The sequence below is a fragment of the Diceros bicornis genome, chromosome 24 (assembly GCF_020826845.1).
Source record: "Diceros bicornis minor isolate mBicDic1 chromosome 24, mDicBic1.mat.cur, whole genome shotgun sequence".
In the NCBI taxonomy this organism is placed as follows: Eukaryota; Metazoa; Chordata; class Mammalia; order Perissodactyla; family Rhinocerotidae; genus Diceros; species Diceros bicornis.
In genome coordinates, this window is record NC_080763.1 from 44,663,211 (window position 1) to 44,681,070 (window position 17,860).

At 60.3% G+C, this 17,860-nt stretch overlaps 1 protein-coding gene across 1 annotated transcript in view; it reads right to left on the reverse strand.

Moving 5' to 3' along the window:
* Window positions 1-303: 303 nt before the first annotated feature.
* Window positions 304-17,860, reverse strand: part of CCDC85C (coiled-coil domain containing 85C) — a 79,026-nt gene continuing 61,469 nt past the window's right edge. Inside the window, exons 3-6 of the mRNA XM_058567681.1 lie at window positions 8,147-8,251; window positions 3,137-3,229; window positions 2,061-2,159; window positions 304-1,257 (exon numbers count right to left, since the gene is read on the reverse strand). Coding sequence (XP_058423664.1) covers window positions 1,168-1,257; window positions 2,061-2,159; window positions 3,137-3,229; window positions 8,147-8,251 — 387 coding nt within the window. The 3' untranslated portion in view covers window positions 304-1,167. The remainder of the gene's footprint in view (window positions 1,258-2,060; window positions 2,160-3,136; window positions 3,230-8,146; window positions 8,252-17,860) is intronic.

The window sequence follows — 17,860 nt, forward strand, 5'->3', positions numbered from 1 at the left end:
CCACAGGTCACTTACCCGTCCTGGGCCTCATTCTCTCACACACAAAAATCGACTTATCGCTCCTTACAGTTTATACACGGTCATTTACACTGAAGGTCTCATTTGATCCCCAGAGCCCTGCAAGGAGGGCCTTATGCTGCCCATTCTATAGCGGAGGACACTGAGGCTCAGAGAGGGGAGGTGAGCTTCCCCCGTGATGAGGCAGCAAGGCAGCAGAACTCCGCTTGGGCCTCAGCTCTGCCCAGCGGCCTCTCCAGCAGGCGGACCCCATCGGCTCGTGCTGTGAATGCGAGCACAGGCTGACTAAAGCTGATGGGCATCGAACGGTGAGCACGGCTGAAAGAACCTCTGAGACCTCGTTTTTCCACCAGGGGCCTAGAGAGGCTGAGTGACTTAGGACCTGCACCCAGGCCTGGCCTGTCATGTGAACCACAGAAATGGAGATGCCTCAGGCACTGGGCAGGAGGAACCCAAGATAGGACACCACCTGGCACAGGGCGAGGGGACACTGCAGAGAGAGTGTGTGTTTGGGGGTGGGGGCATCAACTCTCAAAACAAGCAGCAGCTGGCCGCAGGGGGCCTGGGCACGGGGTCCAGAGGAAGGGCCTCAGAGCCGCCAGCCAGCCCTGGACACGGTGAGTTTCCTTGTCCATATTCCAGGGGACCCAGTGCTCGGTGAGCCAGCGTTCAGCCACAGCGGGTGGGCGAGAAGTGGGGGCCCCTGCATCAGGTCCAGCTGCCAGTGGCCTCTGTCCAGTGCAGGTGGCAGCCAGGGGCGTGGAGGGCTTGACGAGGTGCCCCTCCATCAAAGCTGGGCACAGCCTGGGATGACTCCTGGCCCTGGCATCTCAGGGTAAGGCAGCCTTCAGTCTCTCACCAGTGGAGCCCAGAGCGGGAACAAGGCTGTCCAGGCTGCTCTGCCGCAGGGGACAGTCAGCAGCGTCCCGTCTTCCCAGTTTGCTGGTGTGTGAGAGGCGGGAGATGGAAACCGGGCCGTCAGCATGTCGGACCCACGGCAGCCGGGCCACAGTGGGCAGCGTCCTATGTACAATTCACCACAGAAAAAGAAGACAGTGGCTCGGCGTGAGGGCCTGCCCATGTCTGGGGCCTGACGCTCCCCCTGGGGACCCCCAGGCAGGGCCAGTCCACATCCATGGAGGAACAGCCCTACAAAGGCCCCTTGAACTGGTTCCCAGACAGGTGTTGCCGGATGGAGGGCTTAGAGCTGGCAGCATCTCCCAGTTTTCTCCAGACCACCTGTAGGGAGGGGCGAGATGTGAGTCAAAGGCCTACCCTGAGCCCACCTACTGGCCTGTGCACACATACTGCCTCATTGCTCTTCAAAATCACCCACGTCCCAAGAGCCATGGGGCCAGGAGGGGAAACTGAGGCCACATGAGGCCAGGACACGCTCAGATCAGGTCTTTACAAGTCCACCCTCATCACCATGCCTGCCATCCTGAGCAGGTCACCGCTGGGGTGCATGCTCAGCCTCACAGCTGTCCGGTGCAGCCCAGAGACCCAGGAGGCAACACAGGCAGGGGTTCAGAACATCCCCCACCCCGAGTGAGGCCCAGGTCAGCCCCTCCGAACCGCCCTTCCCTGCTGGCTCCTATAACGGTCCAAAGAAATGACACATATCAGCCAGGTGGGTCAAGGCATGAAGATCTCCCTCCCAGGTAGACCCAGAGGCAGCCCAGCTTCTAGAAGCAAAGGCAGCCCCAGCCTTGGGCCCACAGAGAAGAGGGGTCCTGCCTGCACCTCCAGTCTGAGCACCACCTGTGCGGCCAGCAGCCACCAGGGGCACCAGCAAGCTGAGAGGCCAGAGCCAGACACCGGAGAACCAGGGGCGAACAAGACCAGAGATCAGAGACCCTGTTCTGGGGGCTGGGGGGGGGGGGCAGTGTGCAGTGAAGACAGGCCAGGGCTCCCCAGGCTCCAGTGCCTCCTCCCAGCCCTCCAGGTCACCAGCCCTTCCCACACAGGGAAGCCTGTGGCCACTCTCCCAGATCAGGCCCAGGACGCCCTCCCTCGCGCCAAGGCCGCGGGAAGCGCCTCACGTTGCACATCTCGCGGACGATGGCCTTCTCCTTCTCGCTCAGGTCCTCCTCACAGTTGTCCTGGAGCTGCCGGTCCAGGTTCTCGTGCACTTCCAGGACCTGCAGGGAACAGGTCCCAGGGTCAGGGGCAGAGGCCACCGGGCAAGTCACCCTGACCCTCAGCTTCCCCTGCTGCAAACGGAAGCCGGGGACCCCTAGCCACCGGGGTCGTGGGATCAAGGACGTGGAGAGACCTGAGGGGCAGGTCATCCTTCCTCCCTTGTGTCCTCTCCCCCCACCCCAGTGACGCTGTGGACACCACACAAGGGAAGCAGCATCCCCGTGTCACCACTGGGGGCAGAGCTGAGGACAAGTCACCTGGGAGCAGGGCAGACAGGTTGGGTGCGGACCACACTCGCACAGGTGGACTCCAACCCACAGCCCCTGGCTTATGATTAACAGGCACAAGGACTCGAGGACAACACAGGCTCATGCATGTAGGGTGTGTGTGGGTGTGTGTGTGTCCCAGTCACGGCCCACACAGGTGCAAGTGTGCTGTGTCTGTGCAGACGTGCACCGGGCCCCCACGCCTGTGAGCTTGTGTCCATGCACACGTGTGTGGTGTCCATGGTGCACGGACAGGTGAAGAGATGAGGGGCGCAGCAGTGGGAGATGCGCTCCAGGTGTGTGAGCTGTCCCAGGGGAAACAAGCGCCTGTCGGGACCCGCACCCAGGGGCCCTGAGAGGGAGGCAGCTGCCCGCGGAGGAGAGGCTGGGCTGGGGGACCTGAGCTTCAGTTCCAGCTGCAGGCCTGCCCCTAAAGCTGACCTTGGGGGACCGCCTGCCTGCCCTCTACCTCCCTAATGCCTCAGTTTCCTCAGCTGCAGGGATGGCAGACAGGGGACACACTTGCTGCTGCCACCCGGCACCTCCAAATCCCTCCCCCTCAGTGTTCCAGGCAGTCACGGCCACCCGGGCCCCCACACAGCAATGAAAGCCCTGCCCTGCTGCTGAGATGCCCCCAGGCTCAGAGAGGGCAAATGTGCGGTCAGAAGTCCCACGCTCCCAAAGTGCACCAGGGATCTGGGGGGCCTCACCTTCATGGCGTGCACGACCGCCTCAGGCTTCTGTCCTGCAGAGCTGTAGCCGGCAGAGGGCGAGGACAGCTGGGGGACTAGGCAGGCTGGGCCCTGTAGGAAGCAATCACACGTCTTAGCTCACCCTGGCTGGCTCCCAGGCGGCGGCCACAGGTGTGACCAGCAGCTGAGAGAGGTCCCCGATGCTGTGGGGCCAGGGCCCAGCAGGAGGAAAGGCGGGAGTGGAGGAGGGGCGTGAGGACTGGGCCAGGGCAGAGGGGCAGCACCCGGCCCCCAGCCACATCCCATGGGCTCCTCCAAACAGCCCACGTAGAACGTCTATTATCTGTTTTCCAGTTCACCCGGGGAGACGTGGAAGGCCTAGACTCGAACCCTAGCCTGCCTGACTTCAAAGCCTTCCCTCCCCCAACCTAGAACTCCCAGAACTGGGCATCTCTTCCAGCCCTGAGCCCTGCCTCCCAGCCCTGTCCAGCCACCCGGGGGATACCACCTCATTCAGCAAACACTCCAACTGGCACTAGGTTCCCAGCTCCACATCAGCCTGGGGCAGGACACAAGGCCAGGAGACGAGAGGATCCCGCCTCCTGGCTCCTTGCCCACCTGCATCAGAGGCAGAGCGTCTGCCCAGTGCCCCTCAGCCTCTCGCCAAAAAGGGTCACTGGCCCCAGCAGCTGTGGGCCAGGGTGCAGGGCTTCTGCCTCAGGTTGCAGAGAGGCCCGGCTGGACTCAAGATTCAGGGCCACATGGAGGAGCTCACAGACAAGGAGGCCTACACAGATGGAGCCCCCTAGGGCTAACAGGAGCCAAGAGGTCAGATTCGGGGGGCTTGGCTGAGGGGCCACCACCCTGGAATCCTGCCTAGCCAGACGTCAGGGCAGGCACCCTCAGGGCCCAGAACCTTCTGCCAACAGCAGCCCACCCCCCTGTACTCTCCCTACTCACCCGCCTGGCATGGACCTGCTGCTGGCCCCATATGTGGCCTTGGGGTCTGGGAAAGCTGGGCTTGGGCAAGGTTCTGCTGGCTGTGACCCGAGGCAGAGCCCGACCCACTCTGTGCCTCGGTTTCCCTGTCTGGACAGCAGAAAGAGTCCCTGTGTCCCAGGGTGTGTGCAGAGCCCTGGAGTCTGCTTGACGGTATTTCCTAACACCAGCAGCCTCTGGTGCCCAGGCCAGGTCTGTCACGTTGGGGAACCAAACAGGGACCGGCAGGTGGGGAGTGTTCTGGGGGGACGGGGGACAGGTGGTAGGCGGCCACACACGGGTGCCCAACCTTAGGCAGAAGGCTGCACTCCTGCATTGGCCAGCAGGGGGCGACAGCCACACACATACAGCCGTGGGAGGCCCCGGCACCTGGCACCTCAGGTCCTGTCTATACCTGGGGTTCCCAGAACTGCCTGCCCTGCAAGGGGGCCGATTCCTGCGCCCTTTGCCTCGAGCAAAGGCAGGAGGGAAGCCAGGAGTGGCCCGGGTAGGCTGGGGAATCCAGCCCTGTCCCGGCCAGCTCACCAGGCTGTCAATGCGAGTGTAGCTGCGGGATCCTGTGAATGAAGCTGCCACTACACAAATAACAAGTGTAAGGAGTGATTAAACGCAGTCAGGACTGTTACCTCCAGGGCACCCCCAAGCACGGCACACTCCTGAGGGCCCCACGGCCACGGTGGGGAGGAGCACAGTCTGGATCAGCCCAGTGACACCTCCTGCTTCCTGCCCGCCCACTTGGAGCAGCGCAGCCCACGGGCGTTTATAACAACCCTCTGGGCAGACACGACCTTTTTACATCCCCATTTTACAGATGAGAGTGAGGCTGAATGACTCACCCGAGGCCACACAGCTGTAAAAATGGGGCTGGGCCTCGAACTCAGGTCTCTGGGGCCCCAGAGCTGGTGCAAAAGTGGGGAGACCAGTGTATAGCCCAAAGAATTGAAAACATCCGTCCACACAAATACCCGTCCACGAATGTTCACAGCAGCCCTATTCACAACAGACAAAAAACCGAACAACCCAAATGCACAGCCACTGATGACCGGACAAACACAATGCGGTGTAGCCACACAAGGAAATAGTATGCGACAATGAAAAGGAATGAAATACTGACACGTGCCACAACATGGATGAACCTCAAAAACATCATGTTGAGTGAAAGAAGCCAGTCACAAAGGATCACAGATTATATCACTCCATTTCTATGAAATGTCCAGAATGGGCAAATCTATTGAGATAGAAAGTACGTTGGTGGTTGCCAGCAGTTGGGAGGAGGGGAGAATGGGGAGGGAATGCTAATGGGTACGGGGTTTCTTTTGGGGTGATGAAAATGTTCTATTGTGATGATTGCACAAATCTGTGAAGATACTAAAAACACTGAACTGTATGCTTAAAAATAAAGTCAATGGACAAAAAAAAGTGGGAAGACCAGCTTCCCCGAGGGGCCTGTCAAAAATCTGATCCTCGGGGGCGGCGCGGTGGCATAGTGGTTAAGGTCACGTGCTCTGCTTCGGCGGACTGGGATTTGCAGGTTCAAATCTCAAGCACAGACCGATGCACCACTCATCAAGCCACGCTGTGGCAGCGTCCCACACACAAAGTAGAGGAAGATGAGCATGGATGTTAGCCCAGGGCCAATCTTCCTCAGCAAAAAGAGGAAGATTGGCAACAGATGTTAGCTCAGGGACAATCTTCCTCACCGTAAAAAAAAAAAAACTTGATCCTCCTCTCAGGCGGCTGCTGAGCACAAATCCCCCCCTCCACTGACAGCCAGCAGGGCGGGCAGGTAGGGGGTGTCCCCACCCCACAGTCACCTGGGACCCTGTGGCACGTGGACCTGCGGGTAGCCTTACAGAAGACGCGCTCAGGTGTGAAAGAGCCTGTGCCCCTGGCCGCATCAGAGCACAGAGGGTCCTCCCCACCCAAGCCGTCACTCTCCCCATGGACCCGTGTGCCTGATAAAGGCACTCCAGGGCCCAGCAAGGGCTCAATGCCCTATAGACACCCCAAGAAGCTGGGCGTCTGAGCCTCCTCCTCGGTCCCCGCCCCTCCACTGCCGCCTCAGCAGCCTCTCAGGCTGCCCCTCCCTCAAGACACCCCAACCCTCTCCACCCACCCCAGGGACCTGCCCCCCAGCCCTGGTGGAGCCTCATGCTGGCCCCTGGCCTCCAGGCTCAGGGTGGCCCAGCACCAGCACATACTAGTCATGCAACCCTGGCAATCCACCCCATCCCCCTGGGCCTTGGCTTCCTCCCCCCTGAAGTGGGAGGAGAGCCCCTACTGTGCAGAAGGGCAGTCTAGAAGATGAAAGGAGGTGAGGTACATGGAACCCCTCCCAAGGCCTCCTCCAGGAAGCCTTCCAGAACCCTCACTCCCTCTGACCACGCTGATCAGCACTGTCGAGGCCTCAGAGGCCAAGCCTGTGCGGCATTATCTCCAGAGAGGCCTGCGGGTAGCGAGCCCCAACTCAGCCCCCTCTGCTCACATCCCACAGGCCTGGCACATCACAGGAGACAGCCAGGTTTGCACAGCACTTCACAGTTTGCAGATCGTGGAGAGGACTTCAGCGCACAGCACTCCATAACTATTAGCGTCAGGATTCCCACAGATGATCAGACTGCATGGAGGAGTGGAGTCAGCCCCTGAGCAGGCGTCACCGGCTGTTCACAGCCCTTCATCACGAAGCAATTGGAGCCTCGTTCGGCCACAGGGCTCCTGGATAAATATTTGGATTCTCTGCTATCGGCAGGCTTTGCAGCCTGCGCAGCGTCAGCAGCTACATTCCTGGAGAAGGTGTGAGGCCTCCGAAGAGAAAGAACAGAGCGCCGGCCGGCAGCCGGCGGCGGCACCGGCCCACTTCTGCCAGCACTGAGAGGCTCTGCAGAGGCACCCTGAGGCTGTCCTCGCTGGCCTCGGTGGAAGGGAGACAGAGGGCAGGACCCGGGCTGAGAGGCCAGGCCCACCTGCCCACCTTGCAGAGCGGCCTCGGGCCAGCCCCAGCTCCTGGTCTGTCCCATGGGGACAGCCAGGGTCCCTGCCTCGCTGGAGGGCTTATGCGCCTGGAGAGGTTTATGCTCCCTGCACGCACTGCCCACAGCAGATACTCAGTGACCACTGGGGTTCTTGTTACCATCGTCTACAGGGCGCATGAGAGTAAGTGCTTCTGGGCGGTGGGTTTTAGCATATTCACAGATTTGTGCAATCATCCCAGTAGAACATTTTCATCATCCCCAAAAAAACCCCATCCCCATTAGCAATCCAGCCCTACTCCAGGCTCCTCCCAGCCCCTGGCAAACACTAATGTCCTTTCTGCTTCTATAGATCTGCGTATTCTGAATGCAAGATGTCACATAGAGATGACAGACACACGGACCCACGGGGAGCAGTCCCGAGCTCGGCACCCACTTCCCAGAGAGCCGGCCCCACGCGGCCCCTCCCTCTCCCATTCAGGGCAGGTCAGAGCCCAGGATAGCCCTGGAGGCCCTCTGTTGATAATTTGAAGACACAACCCCGCACATATGAACACCGCAGCCCCCACCCCCAGCTCCAGCACCAGCCGGGCGTCCTCTCCCTGCCGTGTCCGTGGAGTGGCACAGGCTGACGAGCTGCAGAGGGACAGCAGCTGGGCCTGGGCAGCCGCTCTCAGGGCCTCCGGACACTGCCCTGAACTGCCCACAATGTCACCACAAGTCAGGCCTCCACCTCTCACCGCCACGCTGGGCCCCCACAAGGCTCCGAGGGTGGGGAGCCCAGGCCTCTTCCTGGGAGGGTCGGGGAAGAAGGTGGGGGAAGGAGGAAGGCCACTTGGGCTGTGAGCACAAGCCTTGACCCCCTGCCCCCACCTGACCTGGAAGCAGCTTGGGCAGAAGACAAGGGTCCCGATCCCAGCCCAGCCACGGCCTGTCCACGGGACCCCTGGCAGGTCGCCAGCTGGTCTGAGCCTCACCCTCCACTGGAACGTGGACCAAGGATTCGGAGGCAGCGCTGGCTCCACACGGGAGCCGTGGGGTCCTGGGGGAGGGCACTTACGTTCTGCAGGGAATCCTGGTAGGAGGGCGGCAGGGACGCGAGCTGGGACTCTGAGTGGTACGGGGAGAAGCCTTTCCGAAGCGTCCGGAACTCTCCAGGGCCTGCCTGCTGCAGGGAGAGACGGGGAGAGGTAAGAGGTGACGGGCCTGGCTGAGGGGACCAAGGACTGTCCCTGTCAGGACCTCGGACACTGCTCCCTCAGTTGGACGAGACACTGCTGCCGGGTCCTCCGGGTGGCTCTGCTCCCTGCACCTGCTTGAAGCCCTGCCCTCGCACCCACCCTCCCTCCCTGCCTACCCTCCTCGGTCCTCACTGCCACCATTAGCAGCTCTTTACATCCCTCTCCCCACTCAAGTGCTGGCGCCACCAGGCCAGAGGCTTCGTTTTTCTCCACGCTGTATGCTTTATAAACGTTTGCTGAGCAGCTGAATGAACAGGTGAGCAATGAGTGAACGAGTGCAGGGCTCTCCCACCCTCGACCCTCGTTCCTCTGCTCCAGCATCCTGCACATCAGGCCTAGGGAACGCCCTCTCCAGCCCCTGGGGCCTGCGTCCGCGGGAGAGTCACCCGCCTCCCACGGGTGCTGGGGCTCCCTGCAGCGTGAGCCCGCCACAGTGCTTAGCTCGGGTTACCCATTAGCCTTCACGGTGGGATAGGAGCTCCCAAATGTGGGCCTGGGTCTCACCCCTCTGTATCCACAGGAACCAGCGCAAGCTGGGCTCATAGCTAATGCCCAGTGCACGCTTAGGAGGGAGGGAGGCATGAATGAATGCATGAGTGCAAGAAAGAATGAATGAACACACACATATCTGGTCTCAGGTGTTTCCCCCAGGGCAAAGCAAACCCCCCCAGAAACTGGGTCTGGGACCCAGAGCAGGAGAGGGCCAGGGGCCATGCTCAGTCCCACGCAGGCCCCCTGCTCCTGCTGAGCAGAAGCCGGCCTTTCCGCCCCGGTGTCACTAGGACCCTGGGGTGGCATTTCTGGCCCAACCGCCCTTTTCCACTTCAAAGGAACCAAGGGAACCCTGATGGGCAGACAAAATGCAGCGGAATGTCCATCAATCACCAGGCTGTTGAGTTTCCCAAACAAACCCTGGAGGCGAGGAGGCCGGCCTGGCAGGGGCCAGGGGGAAAAGCAGGATGGTGCAGCAACCACGCCTGCGGTCCCTCCTCCAGGTCATCAGGCCCCCTCTGCCCAGCTCAGGGGGATCTGTACACGCCCTGTTCCCCTCCCGACAGCCCAGGCCCCTCATTTCTCATAGGGTCTCCAGCCTCAACGACTCCCTGGGTTCTGCTCTCCACCCCCATCAGACCCCCAGGCCTCACAGGCCTTGGCTCAGGGACCACACAGCAGTGGCCTGTTCGAGTCTGTGGGACATGGCGTGAAGGCTCCGTTAGGGAGGCACCCCACGGAGGCTGCCAGGGGGACACCAGAAAGCACAGATCTGAGCAGTCACTTCTCCAATTTACACCCTCAGTGCCCGCCGGCCAGACCAGAGACCCGCAGGCCAGCTGAGAACTGTTCCCACAGCCTCCCAGAGGACCTGAGTGTGAGCCAAGGTCACCAAGGGGCATGGAGCCGGGAGAAGTGGGGGGACCCACCCTCCCACGGAGGCCCCGGAAGAGTGGCAGAGTCTCACCAGGGACGTACAATGGGACTGGATGCCCCGATCATGGCCTGGGTTAACCAGAGGCATTAAAAACTGGCCCAGCCAGGGGTCCGATCAGGTGGATCCCCCTACCACCAGGCACCAAAAAGAGAAAGAGGCCACAGCCCCCGCCCCACACCCTCGCCCAGCACTCACTCCCCAACCACGGTGATCCCCCTCTTCAGGGCACCCCTGCCTCCCTGGCTCACATCCCCTAGGTGGGGGCGGGGGGGGGGAGGTCACCCCAGCTCCACTCAAAGGTGAAGATCCCAAACCATATTATTTTCCTGGCCAGGTCTTGTGACAGTCACAAATCTTCTCCAATGGAAAGTCCTAAACCCAAACACACTGAATGTCCACACCTGGTGCCACCGGACTCTCACCTGCCCTCCGACACCATTCTGCAGGAACATCCCCCACTGGCCTTGCCAGGCTGGCGAGAGAAAGTTACGAGACCAGGTGTAAGGCCCAGCCAGGCCCCACACACACACTGACATTTATTTGGCCACGTGGCCAGGGATTTGAGCTACTGTTCCCTCCCCACACCCCATCTAGATTCTGTGCTGGGCCGAGTCTCACCTCCCTACAGCTTCTCTGGCCCTGGACCAAGTGGGTTCAGAAGCAGCCCACGTGCTGTTACTGAAAAGACTGCTTTGTGTCGTCTCCCCCCTCCTCCCAGATAATTTCCTGGGGAGGAGGTGTGTGCAAGATCATGGGGGAGTTTTTTAATTAGCAGCACGCAATTCCCACCCCTGCCTTCCATGACCGTCTATCAATATTTGCACGTCTGCAGAACTTTATTAGCAAGCCACAAAGCTGGCGGGAAAAATGCACAATCTCTCATTAGGGGCAATGTGACTAATGACGCATCGAAATGAGGAACCATAATTGCACTTAAATCCAAATTAAAAATCCTGGCATTTGCCGTGCTGGTGCCCCAGAAGAAGCAAGTCCCTAGGTTTTCATTGCTGAGGAGAAGCAGAGCAGAAATGGCCTTGCGGGGTGACTGGGCCTGCACCTGGGGGCAGCGTGCTGCTAAGGAAAGTTCAGGAGGCGGGGAGGCGCACGCAGCCTCCCTTAAGTGGGTCATTCAGGACACAGGGAGAGGGACCTTACACACAGAGCCTGCCCAGAGCTGGGACAGGATTTCCCGAATCCTTCGAAGGGAAGGAAACGATCGAGTGTTGCAGACGCAGCATTGCCCCTTCCTCCCCATCTGGCCCCCACCCCGCAATGGCAGCATGAGAGCTCTGGACCACAGGGAGAGACCCAGGAGGCTGCAGGGCCCCCTAGTCCACTGGGGCCCCGAGAGTTCTGGAAACCCCGGGCCTCTGTCCTGGGCTGTCCCGCAGTGCAGCTCAGCGCAGAGCCAGTTGCGGACTCGCAGGGGAGACAGGCTACCTCTCCAGGCCTCTGCGGGGCTGCAGCGAGGCTCCTGGCAGCAGGAGCACCCCAGCCACCGCCTTCCCCGGGGCTCCAGCTTGCGAAGCCTGGGGCCACCCCAGGATACACCTGGGACCACTGTCAGAGGGGTGCTGAGATTGAAAAGGACTGAGGGCGGGACGCGGAGACAGAGGCCACCCAATCCCGGCCGTCCACTCGGGCTCTTTGCTGGGGGCCCAGCAGCTGCATGCCGGCCCCTTTCTGGGCTCTACTCAGGGGCAGCGGCTCCCACCCCTCCTTCCTGCTCCCAAAGGGCTTTCAGGACCATCTGTGACAGCCGTTTTGTGTCCCAGAAGCACCTACTGTGTGCACTCCAGCAGGGAGGCAGCACCTGATAGGTGAAGCGAGGACTGTGGGGCGGGGGCTTGAGGGTGAGCACTGACAAGGGGCGCCCAGTGTCCCCACTGCAGCCAGCCTGCAAGTGACCGCTGGGACCAGCAGACCCACGGCCCCAGCCAATCTGCATGCAGTGACCAGGGCAGGACCCCCTTCAGAGGCGGCCATCCCGAGCCACTCTGGACTCGTCCCTCAGCCCATGGGCCCTCACGGTGCAGGGTGGGGCTGGGGCTCCAATCCTGAGTGACACTTACCAGCCCTGGTCTCCAAAACCGTAACACAGGACAGTAATGCCTACCTCTGAGGGGGGCAGGGCTACACGGCTGGGTGGGGGTGGGAGCCCAGCACTGGGCCCCGTGGGGCTCTTCCTTCCTCCAGGCAGCCCCGGAGACCCCACACGAGGACCTGGGCCAGCAGGAGCCACCACTAACTCATGCAGCCTTGGCAAACCCTCCTCCCACCCTGCACAGCAGCGTTCTCCCTGCAAAGTGGGGATTCCACTGCCCGGCCCTGCCCACCTCACAAGCCGAGAGACCCAGCAAGAGGGGACTGAGAAGGGCCTGTGTCTCCTGACTCCTTTCCTGCTATTTTGTAAAGCTGGAGACTAACGCCAGCTCAGAGAGAGGGCAGGTGCCAGGAAGAACCTAAGGCAGGCCCAGTGCACCCTGGGTGGCCGTCAGCTCCCAGGAAGGGGTGGGAGGGTGCTGGGGGGGCAGTGAAGGGGGGGACCCGGAGCAGACAAGGCACCACAGAGCACTCAAAGCAGCACCCCCTCCCCCAAACGCCACTGCAAACAAGCCCCACAGCTCTACCTGAAGCCAGCTTCTCGGGCGGCCGTAGGGGCGGGGCAGCTGGAAGGGAAGAGAGGGTGTCACCACAAACACCAGCATGACCCTCACCGCTGCCCCTCCCCTGGATACCCATTACCCCAAAGCCACCAGGACCTCGGCTGGGCCAGAGTGAGGGGCCCAAGGGCACAGGTAGGGAGTCCCCAAGGCGCCCCACAGGAGCCCCACATTTTAGGAACTCCAGATTCAACAAGGACTGACCGCGACCACCGCACGCGGGCACAGGGACCCACTCCCACTTCCCGAGGCTTACACCAGGACCCGGCTGCCCTTCCCAGAGGCCTCGAGCCAGAGACACCTCAGGACCCCAGCAGGGAGAGGCTGCGTCAGAATGCACCCCGACTGGCCTCCGCTCTGTCCTCAGGGCGAAAGTGACCAGCAAGGTCCCTCACAATAGTATCTGTTTGGTACCAACAGATTTGGTTTTTTTCCCTTTAAGAGACCTCACGTGCAGGCCATTAAGAGCCACGGGGCCGCTGCATGGCCAGAGGCTCAAAGGGCTCTTCCTAACTGGTCTTCGGATTAGGCAGGGAGATTCCCCATGTCCCCGACCCCCGTGCAATTTCAGGCCCTAAATCCCATCTTTGGAACTCAGGTGTGTGTACCACCCAGGACCACGCGGCCTGGGCCTGACGGGTAACACGCGGACGGGGTCTCATCCACCACAGTGACCAGCGCCCCCTCATAGGTCCCCTGGGCAGGCCCATTGCTTGTTCTGATGGAGTGAGCAAGGGACAGGTCGCAGGACCTCCGCGGAAGGAGGTAGGGGACGCTGGAGGGGGGTAGACTTGCAGAATCCAAATCCCGCCACGGTTGGGTGGATCTGAGCAATTCACCAGCTTTCCGGGTCTCTGTGTGCTTGCAAGTAAATTGGGGTCAAGAAGGACCCTCAGATGCCAGATGGCCCACAGGCAAGATCACAGAGGCTGACCCACAACCCAGATGGCCAGCCAACCCCGGCCCTCAGCACTTTCTGTAACTTGCCCTTTAATCCTGGGGCAGGCACCATTAGTGTCCCCATTTTACAGATGGGAAAACTGAGGCACAGAGAGGTTTAGCCACTGGCCCAACACCACTCAGCTGGTAAGCGGCACTTCAGGGATTTGAACCAGGACTTCCGGCTCTAGAGTCCTGGGCTGGGCCTCTCGCCACGCTGACGCTCGCCCAGCGTGTGGCTCACAGTGGACACTGGTTAAGCCCCAGGCATAGGGGACAGAGGTGGAATTCCTAGTCTCTCTTTCTGCCCACGTTGCTAGACTGACCGTCTGCTCAGATGCTGGAAAGAGGAAGCTTCCTCCCTGGCTGAGGAAGAGGCTGGACTGGTTCTAAGGTTCTGCTAACGAAGCATTTAAAGCCCCCCAGAGACCACGCCACCCAGGACAGGGGCAGGGACGTGACGGCCAAACCCAGACACCAAACAGTCGGGACAACCCAGAGCCTGTCAACTAGGCTGCACATTATGGAAGATGCCGGAGAGCACCACCAGAGAAATACCATGAGGCCACCATCTCCGAGGGCTGGGGCAAGGGAACCCACTACCAGAATGGCCCGTCCTCTCTGGGGACTTGGGAAACAGAATCGGGGCACCAGCAACGGGCTTAGAGGGCCGCAGAGTGTTCCCCTCTCCCCCAGCCCGGATGGGTCAACACTCAGATGGAGGACAGAGAGGAGCGGTTCACCTGGGGACGGCCAGGCCCAAGCCACCAGCCAGGTGGGCACAGTCGGCCAGACCTGGAAAACTCCAGAGTCCTCAGACCAGGAAAATGCGAGAAGTCAGGCACCGTCCAAGGCACTCCCCAGGTGCGGGTTCTGGCCAGCAGTGTGCAATGCAGTGGGCATCACCGTCAGCCCCTCTGACAGGTGAGGAAACTGAGGCAGCAGGACATAAGGTGTCTGCCTAAAGCCACACAGCAGGGCAGTCCCGGAGCCGGGATTCCTTGAACCCAGATCCCTCAGGGCCCAAACTTACTCTCTTACACCACCAGCCAACAGCAGTATTGCTGCAGGTTGAACTGCGCCCCTCTCTAAGTTCATATGTTGACGTCCTAACCCCCACTATCTCAGAATGCGACCTATTTGGGGAAGGGTCTTTAAAGGGGTAACTGAGTTAAAATGAGGTCATGAGGGTGGGCCCTAATCCAATATGACTGGTGTCCTCATAAAAAGGAGAAATTGGGATACAGATATGCATAGAGGGAAGACCATGTGAAGACACAGGGAGACAACAACCATCTATAAGCCAAGGAAAGGCCTGGGGCAGACCCTTCCCTCACGGCCCTGAGAAGGAACCAACCCTGCCCCCACCTTGATCTCGGACTTCTGTCCCCCAGAACCGTGAGGTGACACATTTCACTTGTTTAAGCTGCCCAGTGTCTGGTTCTTTGTTATGGCAGCCCTCACAAACTAATATATCACCCGTGCTAGGAGAGCCTCCTCTGTCCAGGCCTCAGTTTCCCCATCTGTGCTGGGTGTAAATCCTGGGGTCACTTCCAACCTGAGCGTTCGGCCACCCTGTGCGGCACGGCAGGATGCGGGAAAGAGCAGGCACAGGGGCGAGGAGGAGGTGGCGGGCTAGGGCTGTTCACAGTCCTGGCCTGGACCACTGCCTCCACTCCCCCAGACGGCCACCCGCTCGCCCAATGTGAGGCAGCATCGGCCCTGCTTCTTGCTCTTTTGTAAAGCTGGCTTCTGGGCACACACGGAGACTTCATTTATCAGCCCAGCGGGCGAAGGAACCCAGGGAAAGACAGAGCAGAGGCCCCGGCATCAATTACAGCTGCCCCTATCTCAGCCCGGCCGGGCACAGAGAATCCACAGGAAAAATAATAACGTGCATGGGGGCTCAAGATGAATCATCGCAGAGGGAGCAGCTGTGTTGATGAAATTTTAAAGCCGACATGAGAAAGAAAATACGAGCTGCTATACAGTAATTTAGTCAGTGAACACTCTGGCACGTTTTTAATTAAAGCTATTTTGGAGTTAAAGAGAGGCCATGGGGGGAGGGGGTGGGGCAGTGGGAAGTGGGAATCCACAGAGGCTCCCTGCCCTCCCACCCAAACCCCAAAGCCACACCCCCTTAAGATAGTTCAAAGAAGAATATTGCTCTCTCCCGCTTTTCGCCAACAGGCAGATTCCCCACTCTGCACAGAGCTGGAGGTTTCTGTGCAATATGATTTCAATGACAAGACTTCAGTGCCAGAATCGTAAAATCTCATAAGCCAGAGCCCGTGAGGCTGAGGCCAGAATCCCACCCACAGCACCAATCTCTTTCTTCAAGATTCCCAAACATGGTCATCCATTCATCACTTGATTACCTCCCAAGATGCTATGCTCACTACCTCACTCCCTTGGTTAAGCAGTCCTTCCTCATTCTGGGCAAGAACTAGCCTCCCCTCTTGGTCTAAGACTCTGGGTGGAGGGCAGCCAGGGGCTCCCCAAGATGCATCCACCCAGTCCAGCTATGCTGAACATGGGAGACACAGATGTGAGCACTCAGACTCTGCAGCCCAGTGTTTAAGTAGTTGACAGTCCAGCAAGGGTGGGGGCCAGGCTCCCCAAAGGAGGACCACCACACGCTATCAGCAAGGGAGGGGGGCAGCCCACAGGCTGAGAGGTCAGAGCTAGTGCCAAGCCACCTGGTGGGGCTGGGGAATGCTGTCTGCAGGAGGCTGTGCCCGAGCTGGGGGCCCATGACTTGCAGGAGGCCAGAAGGAAGAAGATTAAGTAAGCCCCATCTTCCCTGCACCTCCTTAGAATGAGGCCAGTACTCTCATCGTGGGCCGAGCCCTGGCCATGAGGCTCTCTCCACCTCTGCTGTCCCCCCGCAGCCCCCTTGTGCACGTGAGTCTTGCTGGCTGGGACAAGGAGGTGGTCAGGCAGTCACAAGAGTGAGACTGGATGGCGAGCCCCCTGAGGGCAGGCCTCTGCCTGTCACTCCTGCACCCCAGGGCTGTGCACACAGCAGGGGACCAATTACACACAGTGAGTGAGTGCCCATTTTACAGGTGAGCAAATGGAGACTGGGGGAGAGGAAGTGACTTAGGATCCTCATTAAGCTGGTGCCATATGAGCCACCCTAGGAATCCAAAGGCAAGCGAGGTATGAATTGCTGCCAGGAAGCCCTGAGCAGGCCTGTGGGGGAGGGGTGGGGGGAGAGCCTTCTCTCCCTGCCTCTCTGTCTCTCATTTCTCCTGCATGGCTCAGAACAGCAGTGCCCTCCTCCACACCAGCAACACCCACCCACCCTCAAGGCCAAGCTCTGGCAACAGCAGGTGACAGGGGTGGCAGGTGACAGGGGCAGCAGGAGCCCCATCCATGGCCCTGGAGATGCTCTGCCAATGCTGCTGGCCCCTGGGTGCTTTTGCTGACTACGGGCTGAGGGCTAGTGCCTCTGCTGCAGCCAGGGGACGAAGGCAGGCAGGCTATGCACCCGGGGGGCCGAGGCCCCAGCACCACACGCTGCCCCCTTCTCGAGATGCTGGGTGTAGCCCTGACACCCACTCACTGGGAGACCCTGGGAAAGACTGCGGCCCGCCAGCAGAGTCCCTACTGAGGAAAAGACAGAGATGGGACCTGGGTGTCCTGTCCCCCATGACACACACAAGCACACACGGCTACCACCAGAGCAGCTTGGCTCCACAAGGCTTTGTCGTGGGAGGAATAAAAGTTCCACCAGAGAACTCAGACAGCTGGGACATTTCTGCACTGGGTGGTCTCAGTTCCCAGCGCTTCTCCTGTACTAGCAAGAAGCCGGGCAAAGGTGCATTCTCGTCCTGAAATCCCAATCTAACTACCTACGGCCAGCAAGCCTGGGTCCGGGCGAGGGTCTGCATCCCCCCATCTGACCCCATCAGGATATCCGTGCCCGGCCCAGGCGTGCGCACAGGTTGGGGATAGAATCCTACTGCTGCCTTTAGGCCAAGGCCCCAGGTCTGACCCCCGGGAGCCGGTCAGAGCAGGCTTGGTGGGGGGCGTCTGGGCATCTCCCTGATGCCCCAAACACAGGGCCCCTGTCCACCTCCACCTCTGCACATGTGGCTGTGGAGCAAGTGGACACAGCCATGGAGGGCTCCCTCGTGAGACCAGGGTGTGCCCACAGGGAGGAAAGGCTGCCACTCCACGGCCTGAGTGTGCACATGTTTCCCACAAGTCCACAGCCAGGTCCACCACTTGCAACTGGGCGGTATTTTCCCAGTGGGACAATGTAGCCCAGGACAGCAGGGGCCATGGGGTCAGGGAGACTCCCATCTTGGTGGAGACAGGACCACAACACTGCCAACAGCAACCTGAATCCGGGGCTTAAGCTCTCAGCCTGCTTCTCCCCGGGAACAATGTAACAAGAATGGCCAGATCGGGACAGACTCGCAAGCCCGCTGAGCCCACCAGCCCGAGGCTTCAGCCACCGGAACATGTGCCTGGCCTTCATACTGCTGCACGGT